The sequence below is a fragment of the Equus przewalskii genome, chromosome 32 (assembly GCF_037783145.1).
Source record: "Equus przewalskii isolate Varuska chromosome 32, EquPr2, whole genome shotgun sequence".
NCBI lineage: Eukaryota > Metazoa > Chordata > Mammalia > Perissodactyla > Equidae > Equus > Equus przewalskii.
The window spans coordinates 9,010,364-9,029,842 of record NC_091862.1 but is presented as its reverse complement, the minus strand read 5'-3'; the positions used below and the strand labels follow the sequence as shown (position 1 = coordinate 9,029,842).

At 48.3% G+C, this 19,479-nt stretch overlaps 1 protein-coding gene across 2 annotated transcripts in view; it reads left to right on the top strand.

The window, feature by feature from the left end:
* Positions 1 to 8,379: 8,379 nt before the first annotated feature.
* Positions 8,380 to 19,479, top strand: part of FNDC1 (fibronectin type III domain containing 1) — a 96,816-nt gene continuing 85,716 nt past the window's right edge. The window contains exon 1 of one of the 2 annotated variants that reach the window (XM_070603289.1): positions 8,380 to 8,688. In XM_070603289.1, coding sequence (XP_070459390.1) covers positions 8,580 to 8,688 — 109 coding nt within the window. In that variant the 5' untranslated portion in view covers positions 8,380 to 8,579. The remainder of the gene's footprint in view (positions 8,689 to 19,479) is intronic. The other variant, XM_070603288.1, reaches the window with a different exon arrangement.

Here is a 19,479-nt window from a genome sequence, read left to right as displayed (position 1 = left end):
TGGGCTCCTGCATTGCTTGCTCAGGGATTGCCAACTGTTGTGCTCTGAGGACACTCAGCTCTGTGGGAGGCCCAGACAGAGAGGAACTGAGGCCCCCATCCAACAGCCAGCTCGAACTTTCCAGCCATATGAGCGAGTCCCCTTGAAAGTGGGTCCTCCAGCCCCAGCCAAACCTTCAGACAATGGCAACCCCAGCCAACCTTATGACTGCAACTCATGAGAGACCTCCAATAGATCTGCCCAACCAAGATGCTTCCGAATTCTTGATCCGTAGAAAATGTGAAGGATAATCTATGAGAATTTCTTTAAGCCGCTAATATTTGGAATAACTGGAACCCAATCCTTCTGAAAAAAAAAAACAAAAAACAAAAAGCAAACCTGTCATATCCTTGGGTAATCGTTCAGTCATAGACTAGAAGAGAAGGAGATCATCTGGAAAGTGTCCCTCAGTCTGTGCCTTTCTAATATGACAGTGTTGGTCAAGGTGATCACTGATGTTATATGAGTCCGTGGACTCCTTCCTGGCAGCAGTGGTTAATATTACATTTACCAAACCAGTTGCATGATCTGATTAGAGAAATTACAGTGTCTGCAAATCCTAGCGCACTTAATACCTAGCTGTTGAATCAATGAAAGAAACAATACACAAGCTGAGCATCACCAATTAATGAAAAAATGCCGTTTGTTACAAAGTTACCAGAAAATCATTCCTTCCCCAACTTGGAAACAATAAATGAGAATCTTGCTGCAAATTACTAGACTCACAGCACGGGTGGTCCAGAATGGGAAATCTAGCCTTTCTAAATTGTGTTTGCAGGAGTATCTCTTGGTCTGAGGACATCTGCCACCTGGTTCATTGACTCGCTGGTTATGCACGGAGGGAGTTCAACACAGCCAGGGTTTGGGTGGGAGTGGAGTGGCAGCAGGGAAGAACTCCAAGCTTACATGCCTTCTTGAAAAGGCCAATTCTACCAAGTTTGTACTACTGCATACAGAATATCCTTCAGTCACTTGTGCATGCCTACATGCACTCAACAAACGTTTGCTGTGTGCCTGTATGGATCAGGTCCTATGCCTGGTCTTGGGCTACAGGGCGAGGAAAAACAGACATGGTCTCTGTGTCTGGAGCTTACATCAAGCTGTGGTGATGCAGGATGAAGGAGCACACAGATGGGTGCAAAAGCGCAGCCATGAGAAAGACGCAACGGAAAGTCATATGGTGCTCTGAGTGGGGATGGCGGGGGGGTGGTTTACCAGTTCAGAGGTCAGGGGAGATTCTGATAGAAGCTGAGCTATGAAGGACAGGAAGGAAGGCAGAAAGAAACAGGGGAGGGGATCTGCTGGTGCAAAAGCCCCGTGGGAGGAGGTGGCATGGTGACTCGTACTGAAAGAGGGTGAGGGTAGTGGAGCATGCGGTTAGCACATCCAGGAGTGTGGATGGTTTCCTACTGAGAGAAGAGAGGGAGATAAAAAGGGGCTCCAGCTGCAAAGGAGATGGAGGAGGAATGGTGGGAGAAGCAGGAGAGGAGAGCGAAGGAAAGAGTGCTTCCAGAACACGGAAGAGGTTGTGGGGCTGAAGGCAGCAGAGCAGTCACAGAACTATGGCTGAAGTAGGAACAGAGAAGCAAGATTGCTCCCCAGAATGGAGGTAACCTCGAAAACAGCTCAAGTATACTTTTTCACTTCAAGAGCATCATACAAATAATTACTGAGTAGAATTCGTGAGTTCCGTTCGAGAAGCACATGGATTTGAATGGTGCACAGAATGTTTTTCCCTGGATGCCAGTTTTTGTGGTGATTACAAAGGCTGTAAGGAAAATTGACTCGCTTTGCTTCTCAAGTGTGGTCTGAGAGAGTTGGCTAAAATGCTGATGCAGAAAATGGTGACTTTCTAAAGTCAGGAAAACCTAGGCATAAATAAAAGGAGCCCTAGTCCTAATATTTGCCAATATTTTCTTGCTGCTAATTCATTGAAGAATTATTCTTTCGACTGGCTTGTAATGCCAAGAGCACTGAGTTTGCATACAGAGTATCAGCATTTGTCTCCGGGCTCTGATAGACGTGGGCTGAGCACATAACCTCAGTTGCTCCCTCTGTAAAATGGGCATAATAATGTGTCTCCTTCCTTCGTGGTTCCTTAAGATGAATGAGATCATGCTTTGTGAATGGAAAAGCCCCACTTACTTACACATAAAAGTACCTGAAGCCTCATCAATCGCTTACATCTCAGCCGGAAGGAGGTGATCGGGTCCCTCCTTGTAAAAAGCTTTGATGGATGGGGGAGGTAGGGTGCCACAGGGTATACACAGCACAGCTGGGCAAGTGGTACGAGAGGGGGATGCCACCAGCAGGCAATGGACTGGAGGTCACCACTGACATACCGTCCTCTTCATCACCTTCTCTGGGGCTGGTCACGCTGGGCAGCACGTTGCTACCAGCCAGAGGTGGGTGTTCTTTAGGAGAGAAGGATTCTGCTGGGCACCAGGATTTTGCTGGGCCTTTTGGTGGCTTGCCTGGGGGTAGTCCACTGGGCTAGTAGTGGCAGAAGCCCCTGTCAGCTGTTAGCTGGTCCAGATGCCATTTCATAGATGACCACAGGTCTGTGCCCCTGAATATAGGTCAGGTACGAAGTAGGAGCTCATCAAAGGCTTGCTGAATAAATAATTAGTTTCCCCATTTTGAGAGTGAGTGTCTGTGCACCCGCATGGGGTCTGAGGTGTGTGTGGCTGGTGTGACACGCTCTGTGTACCGCAGCTCTGTGCCTGGTGCCTCTGTCGTACCCGCTGACCTGCAGCCGTGTTCTGCTCTCGACAGGAGGTGGGGTCAGGCAAACGCAGGCTGGAAGCCTTCCAGACATGTGTTTTCCTAGCATGATGCCTGGGCCAAGTTCTAAAACTGCCAACTGCAACTTAAAGACTGCACAGTTTGGGCTCTTGTTCCACCGTGGTTTACCACCCCGCCTCCCCAAACTGGCCTCTTTTTAATCCCACAGGATTAGAGTGAATGCACCCCAATGTCTGCCCACAGAAAGTACACATGGGGTTAAAAGCCCCTTGGGGGAAAACAGAAAATAAGATAAGTGATGAGATAGGCAACATTTATAACAATTCCTGTAAGTTTCATGGCCTAAATATCACAACACTCTGGATCGTAAATCTTTTCTTTTTGGTTTGTTTCTCTCTTACTTTGATTATGTGCTCTTTGAAGCAGCGGTTGGCTGAGACTCAGTCACATTTGAATCTCCAGATCCTAACACATTACTTAACAGAAAAATAAGTGTTCAACAATGATCATATAAAGGAATAGATTAATGAATGATTTCTCTTGATATAACCCAAGCCCTATGTCCATTGACAAGTGGTAGATGCTAGAATTGGACCCTCCAGCTGCTTCCATTTGCAGCATGACTGCCTTATGACATGGACCACTAGACAGAAACTGAGGACCCAGGTCTGAGGGCTTTTATGTAACAGCAATAGAAACATTCTCAATTACAATCCTTAACAATTCCTAGGCTAGGTTGGGTGTCTGCCATCTTTCTGTTTCCTAATTCTCAGGATATTTATACAAAAGAGAACTTGCCTTGGCACTGCCTTGCCATGGAAACAAGTTAGAACGTCTGGGCAGAGGAACATGTTTCAGGCAATGATGGATTTACGGCAGTTTTTTTAAGGAGTGCCATTTCTTTCCCGAACCTTCCACACCCTGAGAAGATGAACAGTGCAGTAGTGAGGGCTTGCGGAACTCCTTGCTAAGAAAGCTCGTTCACCATTCGGATGATAAGGGGGAGTTTCTTAGAATTCTGTACTGGACATGGGGCATGTAAAACAAACTTTTATTCATACCTTCTGCCTGGATCCTGAAGCTTTTATTGAAAATCTGATAGGGGACGTTTGGGGATGGCATGGTGCTGTAGAAAAAGATGTTCACTTGGAGTCAAACGGCTTGGGTAGGACCCTCCCCCTCACTAGTCACTGGTGTGGGTTGGAGAAGCCACACAACCTCTCAAAGGCTTGGCTTTCTCTCTGTAAAATCAGAGTAGTGCCTCTAAGGTTGTTGTGGGAATCAGAACCAAATGGATACTGCTCAAGAAAAGCTTGGTAAAACATTATTTTATACTATTGCTGGTTAAAAGGAATCTCTATCTTTTCCTCACGTCAAGATGAAGCCTACTTGGCTACCTCTATTTTTTTCCTTTTCCCTTTCCCCTCTCTTTAGGGAATCCTAGAGATCGTGTTTTCCTCCACATCTGTTGCGACTGAATTAAGGATCTCGTCAGTCACTCCAAGAACTGTGGGTCCTCTCTCTCGCTTCTATTCTCCTTCCATAAGGTCTTTAAAAAGTTGTGTGCACATCACCATTGTGTAATGGGTATTGTATAAGGTCCTGCTGCTGCCACGCTATAGAGATATATTCAACTGTGATGCCTAAGAAGGAGTTAAAGAGCCATGTGAGCCAAACCAAAGCCTGAACAAGATTTGATGTCAGATGATGGCATGAGATATGCGCCCTCAAAACTCTACTGGAGTTTGTCATGGATGGTCGTTTGACCTCGGTTTCCATTTACCCACATGAAACATGAGAATAGCATTTTAATCCACTCCACCACATAGGAATGCCATGACAATGTGTACGGTGCATACTAAACTCTTTGAATGTATGGTTATTTAAAAAATAACAAGAACCAGAGAGAGTGGATGTGAACACAGACTGATTCATAAAGCTAGAAATAAACCATAGAAATAAGTTGGAGGCAGGCTAGTAAGCAGTCACATTTAAATAGCTGATGGCCTGTCTAGCCCAAGAGTGACATCCACTTTGCTTTTTTTTTTTTTTTTTTTGCTGAGGAAGATTCACCCTGAGCTAACATCTGTTGCCAATCTTCCTCTTTTTGCTTGAGGAAGATTCACTCCAAGCTAACATCTGTGCCAATCCTCCTATATTTTGTATGTGGGTTATCATTACAGCATGGCCACCAATGAGTGGTATAGGTCTGCACCTGGGAACTGAACCTGGGTCACCAAGGCAGAGTGTGCCAAATGTAACCACAAGGCCACGGGGCCAGTCACACTCTGTTTTGTTTTGATAAACAAAATGGAAGTAGCAACCAGGAGCTTGAGAAATTTAAAATGCTAAAAAATAGTAAAGTCTATCAGGACAATAGTAACGATAGAAAGGACTAAAAATTGGCTAGAAGGAAGAAAACTTCCAAGTCGTGTATTTTTTGAGATGATCACACTCAGGACAGAGGACTAGGACTGGGTTTTTTTGAGGTCTTTTAAACCTAAAAGTTAGCGATGCCTTTGAAATTTCTTTTAGGACTTTTTAAATTAAACACACTCTCAAATTTGTAATCAAATCAGAATCCAGACTTGTAAATGTTAGTAATTTTATTTAATATCTAACAGCCCATGGCCGATCATCCTGATCTAGTCATCAAAACTCTAGACTTGGAGGTATTTTGCATTGTACTTCACTCTGAAAGGTCCACATAAGAAAGTTGCTCTAATAAGTAACACACAGGGGAGACAGGTGCCCGCATGTGCATTTCATGAGGAAGGAAGGAAACCTCCCTTGGATGAGCTTTCGCCATGAGCTTCTACAGATTCTGTCATGGGATAAATTTACTAAAACTAAACTGAAGAGTGGAATCCTGAAATTACAAGTCCTGATGGAGAGTTCACCACCAGGGTAAGAACAGCGTGACTTTGTATATTGCCAATTTTCTTTCTCTTTCCCCCCTGCGTCCAATTAGTCAGAAAATCATTCTACCTGTATCTTCTCGCTATGCCCAGTCTCATCAGCTCTCATCCCCTCTATGGCTATCCTTGTGGTCCATGTATCATCTTCTCTCACCTGGATCCGAAGAGCCTGCTACCTAGTCTGTCTGCTTCCACGAGCGCGGCATGCAGATCTTGTTGGCTCACTCACCTGAGCAGAATCCTCCAATGTGCCCCCACATCCTGCTCCAAATAAAAGGCTAAATTCTTCCTGTGGCCCGCCAAGTCCTTACCCTCACTTTTCCTCATTTCTCTTAACTCATCTGCTGTTAAGTTTAATCACTGCTGCTTTTTGTCACTGACCCCCAGTTCCCAGAGCAGCGTCAAGCATGGAGTGGATGCACGATAAATATTTGTTGAATGAACAAGTGAATGGCAATTAACAGATCAGCATTTCCTGGAAGTTACCATGTGCCTGGTACAGTCTTTTGGGTGGTAGATTGGAAATAAAGGTAACTCTTAATTCTCCTTCTCATAAGGACAGGGAAACACGCTGGTCAGGAATCTGGTTACGTGGGCTAGAAATCCCACTCCAACTTAGCAAGAGGGAATTTCTTGTCTCCTGGAATCAATCTTCAGGCAGCACAGGGCTGGAGCTAGTGCCCAGGACATGCACACCTGCACGCCTCTCTCCCTGTTCCTTTGTTCTCCATGTTTTGGCTTCATTCTCTCCAGATGGTGTCTCTTGAGGCTGGAGCCAGAGAACACAGGCCCCTCTTGGCTACTGTATCAGTTTCCTGTGGCTGCTGTAACAAATCACCATAAACTAGGGGCTTAAACCAACAGAAATTTGTTTCTTACAGTTCTGGAGGCCAAAAGCCTGAAATTGGTTCCACTGGATGGAAATCAAGGTGCTGGTAGGGTTATGCTTCCTGCAGACGCTCTAAGGGAGAATCTGTTCCTTCTTCTAGCTTCTCGTGGCTGCTGGCATGCCTTGGCTTGTGGCCACATGGTTCTCATCTCTGCCTCTGCGTGCACATTGTCTTCTGTGTGTGTCAAATCTCCTTTTCCTTCTTCTAAGGATGCACGTGATGGCATTTAGGGCCTCCCCAGATAATCCAGGATAAAATCTCCATCTCAAGATGCTTAATTTAATTGCATCTGCAGAGACTTTCCCCGCCCCCTTCCCCAAAATGTAACATTCTGAGGTTCCAGGGAGGAGGGCATGGACATCTTTTGGGGGGCTGTATTTCAGCCTATCACAGCTCCTATCCTTCAACATCCACAAACCATCCGAGAAAGAAAAGACTTTCAGCAGCTCCGCTTAGAAAAGTCCTGACTCTGACCCACCGGGCTTGGACCACTGGGGATCCTTGAACGGATGGGAGTAGGCAAGATGGCGGTTGGGAGGGGACAGGCCCCACTGGAGCCATTCGGTTGGAGTGAGGGAAGGGGCTACTATCCCTAAAGAGGGGCAAGGCAGAGAGGCTGCTGGACAGATGAAAGTCATAGCTCATTAAATGGCACGTGGGGAAACATTGTAACATTCGGAGTGATGCAGGAAACTCTGTACTTAAACCTGACAGTACTTACAAACTATAAGAGCTCTGTGAGCTCAGAGAGCTTCAGGGTGAATGAAGGACCGACCCTCATCGGGAACCAGGAGGAAGTTTTCCCGAAAGGAAGGCTGGAGGGTTACGCCACTCCCGGATGCTCACTGAGCAAGAGGCGTCAGCCAGGGCTTACGGCGGCGTGGAGGTGGTGCTGTCGTTTTATTTCAGCAAAGAGATACTGTATTTCTCTTTTTCATCAGTCTACAATTTATTTAATAATCTTTTCCTCTCTGCAGAATGACACAAATCTGGTCAAGTTTTGGGTTGTAACGACGGAAGCTCACACTAGCTTGTGAACCTCAGCCAGAGCAGGTACTCGAGGAAACTGCATCGCCGCCGACAGCAGCGCGCGGACCTGGAACGCGGGCCTGGCGGTGCAGGCGTCCTTGTCGCCTCCAGGGGCGCCCCCAGCCGGCCTGGAGGGGCGGCGAGGCGGTCACGGTGGGAATCGGGAATAGCGAGACCCTAGGCCGTATTAACATCACAGAAATTGGAGGAAGCAAGGCCGGTCCAGTCGTCGGTCTGGCCTCTCCGCGTCCTTCAAGACGGCTTCCTTTGAATCTAGTCCCTGCGCTCCACAGAAATGCCAGCCAGGAGCAGCAGTGCCCAAGGACATTAAAGCTCCTCTCCAGGGCGCGCGGGGCGTGGGAAAGGCCGGGGTGAGCCGCAGGAACAAGTGCAGACAGAAGTGAAGGGGCCTGGCTGCTGTCCCCGACGTTGCAACCAAAGGGATTTATCTAAGGGGACATAGGGCATTCCTGGACTTGGCAACGATCGGACGCGATGGGCCATTTCTGCAGCCAGAAAATGAGAGACGTTAGACGCGAGGAGAAACATCCCAGGCCGCTTCGCCCTGCACGGGATACCGAATTTTCAGAACCGCCAAGCGGGGTTCCAGGGCGCTGCGGCACCCCGAGCCCGGGCCCCGCCTAGGCCCCTGGCGCCCCCGTCGCCCCCGCCGCCCCCGCCGCCCCCGCCGCCCCCGCCATCCCGGCGCCGGCAGGGGGCGCCCGCGCGCGGCTAAAAGGCGCGGCCGGGGGCCGGCGGCCTCAGTGCGGAGCGCGGCGGCGGGTGCGCGGGCCGGGAGCGATCGGCGCGGGGCCGGGGCGCGGCGGGCACGGCGCAGAGCGCGCAAACCCACACGGACGGTGGGCACCCGACGGCGGCGCCTCCGCGCCCCCCGACTCCGGCCCAGCGTCCACTGGCCAGCCGCCGCGCCCAGCCCGCCGCGCACCGCGGGCTCCCGATGGCGCCCGAGGCCGGGGCTCCCCCGCGCGCGCGGCGCCCGCTGCCCTGGGCGGCGCTGCTGCTCCTGGCCGCGCTGCTGCCCGTCGTCTCCTCGGCGGGGGCTCCAGGTACGCGCAGCGCGGGGCTTGGCCGCCCGGCTCTCCGCGCCTCCTCGCCGCTTCTCTGTCCACCCTCCGTGCACCACCCACCCCGCCTGTCGCCCCGGGGACCGTCGCCCCGCTCTGTGTTGGCTGCGTGTCGTGTCACTAACCTGTGCGTCCTCATCTCTCGCAGGTCGGGGCGCGGAGGGGCGGCTGGGGACGCGGGGTCTGGGCGCTTGGCTCCCGCGAGCGCGCGCGAGGCAGGCGAGGGGACACCGTCGGCGCCAGGGGACCTCAGCGCCCTCGGTTTCAACTTTGCCGTCGGACACCCCGGAGTCGGGAGATTCGAGCAGTCTAACTTCCCGGGGAGATTCAGGCAAAGAAGAAAAAAAAAAAAAAAAGAAAGCCAAAGAAAAGCGAGCTCTAGGTGTTGCGGCGGGGGTGGGGTGATGCTTTTTTATGCCCAGAATTTCCCCGTGGGCATCCTTCTTTCCTCCAGTTCACCTGCCCCGAGGCATAGATGCCTGTTAGAGAGCAGCCCTCCGGAGACCAGGAGGGGCGCAGAGAGGCAAGACTGTTCTAGAAGCGCACAGGGAAAAGCTGCGAGCTGCCCCGGGGCGCTCGGGTACCTGGGCGCCCAAGGAGAAGCCGCGCTCTCTCGGGGGCCGGTGCATCCGGCGGGAACTTTGGCGCTGGGGCAAGACATTTGTCTTGAGAGGAGGGAGAGGAAAGTTAGTGGGACAGTCGGTTCGAGAGCGAAGCTCCCCCATCCCCCAAGGCTGTGGCTGGAGGATCCTTTCTTTGGGGGTTGAAATGTGAGCAACACTTTTCAGAAAATGCCAGCGTGCTGTTGTCAGATTTCTTGTATGTTTCCCGCAGAGAGAGACAAGTTTGCGGTGGGTTTCTTCCTCCCTAAGCCTTTGGTGGTCCTTGTTCCCACCTCCCGTGCAGGCATTTTCACACTTGAAATTGAAGCTTTTGTTTGTCGTCGATTTGTAGGAGTCCAAGAAGTCCACATTTTTCTTGATACTGTTCACTCCCAGCTGGGTTATAAAAATTCAGATGGGATTCCAATGAGGGCTACTTGCTTTATTATGCTGTTTAGTGTCTCTACTGCCTGCTTACTACAGGGAAGGGGTGGGGAGTTGGGTGTCACATTGCCATGTGGCCCTTTTTTTGTGGGTACATCATACATAACGCTTCCTTCAGGTTTACACCAAACGGTGGGATGCCAAATGCCACTTTTTCCTAAGAGGCAGTGCCAGTTGTGGGTTTTGTTTTCCTCTCTGTTAGCAATCTCTAGGAAAGCATTCATGGAATATTTTTACAGTACTTAACAAGAATAAAACTATTTTCAAGGCTTTCAACTCCCCCACCTACAACTCATGGCTTTTTTTTTCTTCTAAATTAAAATTTTCTGAATGTTGAAAGAGGTTTTGTTCCAAAGATGGACTGAAACTGGAAGCAATGCTAAACTGGCTTTGTGGTGATTACAGCCTTATTCCTGTTAGATCCCACCGCCACCTGCCCGATGGGTTAATTCGAGCCCATCTGGAGTTAGGGATGTTTGTGATAGCTCCCGGAATCCTGCCGGGTTCCGCACTCTTCCTTCTCTTGCCTTCTGCTCTGTAAATCACTCAGCTGTGGAATGTTGGAGCTGGAACGCTTGCTGGCAATTCCCTCTACAGTGGTGACGTGGGATTTGCAGTAAAATGATGACCAGACTGGAAATGGACAAAGGAGGTCAAGCATATTTTGAAATGAATATCTACTGCATTTAAATGAAATAATAGAAGGAAAGAGACAGACATAACCTGCATATAGCTCCCCATGCTGTGAAAGAAATGGTGGGGCATGAGATTTGTTTCATCTGCTCCTCCAGAGGCTTCCTGTCTGTCTTGCTGTACATAGCTACAGTCGCTGCTCCAGACTTGCATTCTGGGTCTAATGGCAAGGCCATGGGCACACTGCTCCCTCTCTGGCTGAATTAATGCATGCGCCCAGCAAGCTGCTTGAGTCAGGTCCTCCCCTCCACTCTAAACCTTTGGAGCCAGGATCCGTGTATTGGAATCACCCAGAGCCACAGTCATAATGGCAGACCACCACAGCTCAGAGGGACTTTCCTTAACACAGAGGTACTTGGCAGGGCGGGCTGAAGCTCTAAATAAACCCTCCAACTTGGTGGTCAATTAAAACATGAAACAAAATAAGCAAGTGGTGCCCCTCCGCCATCCATTCCTGCAATGAACTACTATGCAATTAAAATTAAGACGGCGCTTGCCAGTCTGATAGGATACATTTTTCTAAAAATGTATGGGGACACGCACTCTTGCATACATTTATAGCAATTATCTTAGGGTGGTTATACGTGATTTTGGTTTCTTTCTTTAAAGCTTAAAGAGCCTTTCAGGGAATCCACAAGGTCAAAACTATTTTCAGTGTAATACTAAGATATTATTTGCCTTTGTCACTGTGTTGACATTTTTGCAGGAAGGGTGCGAAAGCTCGGTGGGTAGAATTGTTGGTACTGTGGTGTGAATCCGGGCACTGGCACCATAATGGACTAGCGGTCATTGAGTTTTTCAGACTTTTGAAGTTAAGAAAAGGTATGCCGTTTTCAATTAAGAATGCCCTTGGGGCAACAGGAGGAATTGTTAATTTTACCAAATCTGTGTTCTCGAATGCATATCTTTTTAATATTCTGTGGGAAGACAAGGGAGAGGTACATAAAGCCTACCCAAGTTCAAGGCAATCCTGGGAAAAGCACTTGTGTGATAGTTTGAGTTGTGACCTGAACTGGCTGCTTTTTTCTTGGCACATCATCTTCACCAGAAAGAATGACTGCATAGGCAAACTAGTTATTCTGATGTGAGTATTTGGCAGACATCGTCTCAAAAACGAACAAATAGGGCCCACCCTTTGTAAAATAGCTGCTAGGATGTCTTGCTGGTGACAAAATTTGAGCTTTCAAGGGAAAATGAGAATTGTGCCAAGTCATCTCCAACAGCGTAAGCTTGGAAGGGTCCAGTACTTAAACATTTTTCTCACAAGATTGGTGGTGATACACATGAATGTGATTTTGAAATATTGTGTATAAAACATGTCAACATATAGATAATCTGCATAACCTGGCGAACCACGAAATTCAAGCGATCAATGGAGAGTGTTACAAAATCTTGCCTGGCTAAATGATCCATCCAAAGTGTAGGATAGCCCAATGGATTTTTAACGTAACAAAATGTGACGAATTCTTTATGTGGCTTCAGATTCTACATTGTAACCAACCTTCAAGAAACTCCTACTTGATGAGTTTTGGTGTAGTATCAAAGATTTTTCCAAAACTTTCCATAAGGCTATTAAAATACTTTTTCAACTACATGCCCATGTGAGGCTGGATTTTTTTCAGCTGCTTCAACCAAAACAACACACTGCAGTAGATTGAAGGCACAGTGGGTGGGAGATCCCGCTGTCTTCTATCAAAGAGATTTGCTGAAATGCAAAACGATGCAATTCTTCTTGCTATTGTTTGGGAAAAATTATTTTTCATAAAATCCAGTTTTTTATGTCCATGTGTCATAGTTTACTATTGCTATTTTAAAATGAATTAATAAATACATAGTTTAACCTCTTCCTAGTTTTAATTTCTGGTCAGGAGATATGGATAGATAAACCCCACACAAACATAACCTCTGTGAGATCCTCATTAACTTAAGAGTAGAAAGGACTCAGAGAACAGAAAGTGTGATGACCACCTGTATGTAGAAGGGTTCAACATCAGGATGCCTGGGTTTGAGTCTCAGCACTGTCATTCTGTGTGTGGCCTTGTGCCAGTTAGTCAGTCTCCACTAGACCGAGCGAAGATTCCTTCCATCCTACAGGCTTTCCTGTGGCCCAGTCTACCTCCAGCTTTGTGGGGTTTCCCTCCTACTTAAGTCCTCTTTGAGAGGATGAGGTGAATATACCCTTCTCTTTTATCTTGTGCATTGGGGTGCACCCAGATGAAAGCCCTGTTTTATTCATCAGTTGAGCACGCAGTTCATTACCATGGAATCTGAGGTTGTAACAGAATGGCAGTGTGACAATTCCTGTCTCTGGAAGGTTGTCACCAGACAGGTCCAGAGCATTATCAGTGTGTCTCACAAAGACCATTCCTATCTCTGTTTTAGTCATAAAGGCCCATTCCCTGAAGACAGGCAGGGGAGGGGTGAGGCGTGAAGGGGTGTATTGGTTTCCTGTTGCTGGTGTAACACATGTAGTGGCTTAAAACAACACCAATTTATTATCTTATAGTTGTGGAGGTCAGAAGTCCACAATGGGTCTCGCTGGGCTAAAATCAAGGGCTGTGCTCCTTCTGCAGGCTCTCGGGGGGAAGCCAGTCCTTGTCCTTTTCAGCTTCCAGGGGTGCCTGTGTTCCTTGGCTCGTGGCCCCTCCCAGCCATTGCATCACACTGCTTCCATCGGCACATCACCTGCCCTGCTTCTGACCTTCCTGTCTCCCTCTTTCACTTGTAAGGACCCCCGGAATAATCCAGGATAATGTCCCCAACCCTAGATCCTTAATCACGTCTGCAAAGTCCCTTTTCCCATGTGAGGTCACATATTCACAGGTTCTGGGATTAGGATGTGCACATCTTTGGGGATCGCTATGCTGCTCCTGCAAGGGGTCACGGTCGGGGTGGGGGGAGCCTAGATGCAGACATTTCAGGAAGGGCCCCATCACCCTTCACCCATTAAGGAGAAGAACTCTTCATCATTCTCTGTGGAACTTAGGGATTACTTGGATTATAATTAAACCTCTTCTCAGGAGTGTTTAGTTCAGTCATGAAATATAGAGATGAGTGCTTAAAGGTATAAAAATAAAGGAGAGAGAATACATATGTATATGTATTTACTTGTTGATCCGTAGAATATTTATGTTGGGATACATCCGAAACAGAAACCTTGGGTGCCTTTGGGGACAACTGGGTCCCTGGGGTCCGGGATGGATATTGTTTCATTAGTTCTTTTACTAACTTTAGTAGACATAAATTAGAGCACTTGGAACGAGGGAGGTATAAGTTACATACACGAGCGAACATCATCTTTTCCTTGCTTCTAGAAGTTATCCTTGTCTTCATTACAAAGAATATGAATTTAATCCAACTTGGGGGAATCGTGTTATTCTTTTATAAGGAATACTCCCCAGTATGGAGCACATGGTTAAAATTTAGAAGTTTTGAGTAAGGAATGTTTGTGCCTCTGAGTGTTTGTGACGTCCCGTGGAAGACACGCTTTTCGCCCAGTTCCTTTTCCGCGCCGCGGCCGGTAGAGGGCGCTCCCGGCCTTCCCGCGGCGCCTCGCCTCCCCGCCCCAGGAGCTGCGGCTTCCAGGAGACCAGAAAACTAGGACAAATGTTCCCTTAGCTACTTTGGTTTTTCCTTGGTGTTTGCCTTTTTGCAATTTTGCTGCTCTTTGGAGCTTCCCTCAGATGTGAAGTCAGGAGGGACAAATCACTCATTAAGAGTGGAAGTGACTCCGTGTTAGTAATTTTCAGCTGATCATTGGGTAAAAAAGGAAGCTGCAGCCTAAGGGGGGGTTGACAGCCCTATAGCTGTGGGGCTTCTCCCGTGTCTCTGCAGGCCGCCGCCAAAGCAGGAAGGCAGGCAGGGACAGGGGACGCCGCAGGGTGGTACTTGTGTCTCCCAGCATCTCCCCTCCACCGTCAGTGGATTCTTTCTGTATCCAGGCAGAGTAAGGCTGCTTCTAAGGCGCTTTGCAGGTGCAACAAAATAACTGGGAGCTGTTAATAGTGATGGCTCACATTGTCTACTGTGGTCCCTATGTGGGGAGGAAGTGATTAGATGACAATACCCTCATAATCTATAAAGTGCAACCTACATCCTCCTATTTTCATCTTTGTGAGTTCTTAGGTGTGCATTTTTCCTTTCCTTTTAATGATAACCGGCAGTTACGAGTGCCACAGAGCTAACCGTTTCCCCGTGTGACATTTCACTTATTTTCACAGCACCTTGTGAAATTGGTGATACCCCCATCTTCCTATGAGGGACCTGGATTTAGAGGGGTTCCCTGGTAAGCTAGCACGTGGTAATCCCAGGATTTGGACCCCAATCTTCTGGATCCAAACCCCATGCTCTTCCTGCAGCCCGTCCTCGCTCCCGTTGGTTTGGGGGTTTTCTGTATTTCTTTAGTTTTGTTCTTTAGGCCAGGGTGGGAGCCAGCACTGCCATTTCTGGTTGGCCCAGGGCGCCTTTCTCTGTCTACACTCCAGGAACATCGCCATGGCTGTTGAGAAATGATTCTGTCACACAGGGAACCGTGTTCAACTCCAGTAGGGCTTCACTTAAGATGAAGTTGCAGCGAATCTTACTCCGTGTTGCGAAATATACTTGGCAGTGGGTATAAGCAAGATCCCCATTGTGGGAAGTGGCCTTTATCAGTGGGTCCTGTTAAGACTTGCTGTTGAGGCTGGTGCTCTGCGTCTGGTTTGTTCCATAAACCGTTCGGTGTTTAATACAGTGGTTCTTGGTGAATGTTCCATCCTTTTTTTTTGGTTTTCTTTTTTTTTTTTTTTGGAGGAAGATTAGCCCTCAGCTAACTACTGCCAGTCCTCCTCTTTTTGCTGAGGAAGCCTGGCTCTGAGCTAACATCCGTGCCCATCTTCCTCTAGTTTATACGTGGGACGCCTACCACAGCATGGCTGCCAAGCAGTGCCATGTCCGCACCCGGGATCCGAACCAGCGAACCCCGGGCCGCTGAGAAGCGGAACGTGCGAACTTAACCGCTGCGCCACCGGGCCGGCCCCTGAATGTTCCATCCTTACTGTGGAATTCACAACCTCAAACCTGTCAGCCTTGTCCTTTAAGCAGAAGGCCCCCAGAATTCCAGTTTGTTCACAGCGGACCATTTAAGTCAAGGGTCAATGCTGAGAAATGTTAGTCGCTCACCTACGGGGTTGACAGGTCCCTCCCTCGCATTGAGGTGCTGAGACTGTAACACGAACAGAGTTACAGTGGTTTGAACTTCTCAGAAGGGACTTGTCATGGAAACGCCAGGATTTGGTGTTTAGGGCTACTTTGTAGTGTCACATCTCTTTCCGCACTTCACTCATCCTGACCCAGTGGCTAATTTGCGCTGCGTGACCTTGGTTGGGCAGGTCACAACTCTGAGGCCTCAATTTCCTCTTCTGAAAAATGAGGGGCCTGGACTGCAGACATGGCCAAGGGCCCCTTCCAGCTCAAACTTTGTGTGAGTCTCTGTTTGAAGGCTGTCCACTCATTCATTCATTCAGTCAGTCAGTCACTCATCCAGCGTTAATACGTGTCAGATGCAGAGACGCAGTCTCATAAACACAGTCCCTCTGACAGAAAATGCACAGGCAGGGGCAGGGGGTATGGACAGTGTGGCCCTGGGGGGCACCAGCCTGGAAGGGCCAGGACAACAATATCTGAGCTGGGTTCTGAAGAGGGGGTGAGTGTATGTTAGAGAAGGAAGGCGAGGAAGGACAATTCAGGTGGAGGAACAGACGTGTGAAGGCTCAGAGGCAAGAAGCACTGTGGCACATTTGAGGAAACGTGAGTGTTCTGGGTGGTTCTTGCAAAGTGGTCCCCTGGGGAAGTGGTGGCATTCAGGGTTGGGGGGTCAGCAGCAGCCAGCTCAGGAAGATCCTGGAGGTTGACCATAACCCAGAGCGACTATGGCCATTGAAGGAGCCTCCGCAGTGTGGCACGTCACTGGATCCGTGGGAGGTTGCATGGGCAGCCGAGTGGAGGACGGCACTTCAGTCAGGCCCCAGGGGCGGTAGATGCTTCTGTTCATCGTGTCGGGGGTTCTGATACATCTGCTCGTTTATCTGGGGCTTTGGGGTTTCTTCATTATAATGCAGAGCAAGCCGACAGCTCCTAACTACTGTCTTTACCTTCAGTCCTATCTGACATGGCTCATGTGTTCTAGAACAATCCCATTTTGGAATGGGTTCCAGGGCACCGCGAGTCTCATGCATTCACATGCGGGTAGGTTGGTGTAGATTTCAGTTAAGGCCGCGGGTCCTCTGGGGCTACGCTCTATTCTCAAAACAGCAGCCACAATGATTCTCATGATGCATGAAGTCACAGAACCTTCAGCAGCTCCCTATCTCTCTCAGATAAAAACCAAAGTCCTAACATTTTTTCGAGGCTACACATGGTCATCTTCTACACCATGTCCTCTGAAGTATCAGCCCCAGCCGCCTGGCCTCCTTGCCGGTTCTCTAATGTGTTGGCACCATCCGCCTCAGTGCCTTTGCACTTACTGTTCCCTTTGCCTGAACAACTTTCCATAAACATCTGTGTGTTTATCCCTCACCATCTTTAGGTTCTTTATGGAGCGTCATCTTCACATGAGGCCTTAGCGGACCACTCCCCCCCACTTAACAGCGTAATCCTGTCCCCCCCCCCCAGTACATCTTATCCCGGCTTTATTTTTCCCCACAACCTTTATCACCACCTGATAGTTTGTGTATTTCACTTTTGTGTTTGATAATTGTTTGTCTTCCTCCTCTGGAATGTAAGCCCCATGAGGATGGGGCATTTTGTGGGTTTTCTTCGCTGAAGTCTCCCCATTGCCTAGAATGCTGCCTGCAGATAGTAGATGCTCACTAAATATTTGCTGAATGATTGGCTGTGCTTTCTTTGGCATTCGTTATATATGATATACATTAAATATATTTATGTGTGTTGACCAGCAGGATATGTAGGGGTCGAGGTGGGGGACAGTCACCTGCATCCCTCTCCCCCTGGCCCTGTGGGGTCAGCACACGAGTTTTGAAGAGTGTTGGCTCTTGTCGGAAGTTCAGTCTGCAGCTGGAGTGAACGAGGTGTACGTGTCCCCAGGGCTGCTGTAACAAAGGACCACAAACTTGGTGGTTTTAAACAACAGAAATTTATACTCTCATAGTTCTGGAGGCTAGAAGTTTGGAATGTGTCCAGCAGGGTCATCCTCTCTGTAAAGGCTCTAGAGAAGACTCCTTCCTTGTTTCTTCTTGGTTTCTGGTGGTTTCCGGCAATCCTTGGTGTTCCTTGGCTTATAGACACGTCACTCCAGTCTCTGTCTCTGTTGTCATGTGATATTCTCCCTGTGTGTCTTCTTATAAGGATACTGGTCATATTGGGTTAAGGCTGACCCTAATCAAGCATGACCTCATCTGAGCTTGATACATCTGCAAAGACCCTATTTCCACATCACGTTCACAGGTCCCGGGAGTTAGGACTCAACACATCTTTTTAGGGGACACAATTCAACCCACAATATATGGTATGCCTACCAACACGATTCCTTTTCAGTAGGTGAAGGAATTCGTGCAGCTTCCAACACTGGGCCGTAGTTGAGGCGTGGGAAGATGTGAGTCACCGCGTTGCATTGTGTGTGCTGAACTGTCAGCCCAAAGACCTAGGCATTTTCAGCGGGCCTAATTCATAGCTCAAGCCCAGCTAGGTCCTTCATTCATAAAGTAAGTAGTTAACTGAGACCTTTGGGATCTAAGGCACAGGCTACAAAGACTTAACAATAAGGAATTTGGGATTGATATTGCAATAAATAATGGCATCGAATGTGAAAAGTGTAGCCATACAGGATCATCTAGTACTTTCTAATTAACTTCTACGTGCCAGAGATGGTGTTAAATTCTGAATGTTTTTACTCTGATGCGCATAGAACTGTGAGATCAGTGAGAGAAATCACCACATTTGTTTGAGGACTTTGCCTGGCGAGTGACTTTGATGTTGACCCAATCTATGTTTTTTCCCTAGTCAGTGAAAGCTGGGATGCACCCCCTTCCTTCTTTTATCTAGATTGTATTGTCTCGTCTGGACTTCCAGTGATGGGATAAAGCAGGCTTGCTCTTCCACAGACTGTCAGACTCTCTTTGACATCCTTTGGGTTATGGAAAGCCACCATGTTCTCTGTCTGCTGTAGCGCATGGCCTGGCCCTGCTCTGTTTCTAATACCATTTTCTACCCCACTCAGCAATGTCCCTTTATTACTTCCTGATAGACTGGGAGAATTGAAGCATCTCCTTGTGGTTAATGACTTTCAGAATCCACATATGTATCTACAGATGTCCAAGCAAACCGTAGTCAAAGGGAAGAGAAAAGAGGGGCAGGGAATTCTAAGCTGCTTGACCTCCTGTGACCTGGGCTGGTCCTATTTTACAGGCTGATCTGATTTCAGTGTAAATGACGACATTTTGATACTTCTAACACCTAGGGAGAAAGAGGTCTGGGAGAGAAGACACTGGCTATGGTCTGACCAGATTGCATGTCTCTCTTATAGAACCTAAACGTTTTGACTTGGGGTCTCTGGGATGAGTTCCATAGGGTCCACTGATGCTCTGAAATTGTAATGAGCTTTCATTACAGGAAGCTGTTCAGAGCATTCTGAGGGGTGAACGGTAGGCTGGGGTAGAGTTGCAGAGAGGGCTTGATCAAATGGCCTCTTAGAATTCAAGCCGTGGAAAGCCGTGGCCAATGCTTCCACACATGGCAGAAATCTCTAGCAAAGGCCCTCCATGAATCCTACCGTGCCATTCTTTGTGCTCTGATCATCCTAGCCAGAGGAAGACTTCCTTTCCTCACCCTTCTGAGCCCTGACGATGTTTATTATTGGTAGGACTCAGTTGATGTGAAATGTGCAGTACCCTTACTCTTCTTTCCATGTGTCAACATAGTGCTTCCCTCAGGGGACTGAAGACCATTGCCTTTCTTAGGTATCTGTGAATTAATTCACTTGTATTCCCAGGGCAGCGCCTGGCTTGGTAACTCCACCATCACCCAGTTGCATGACACA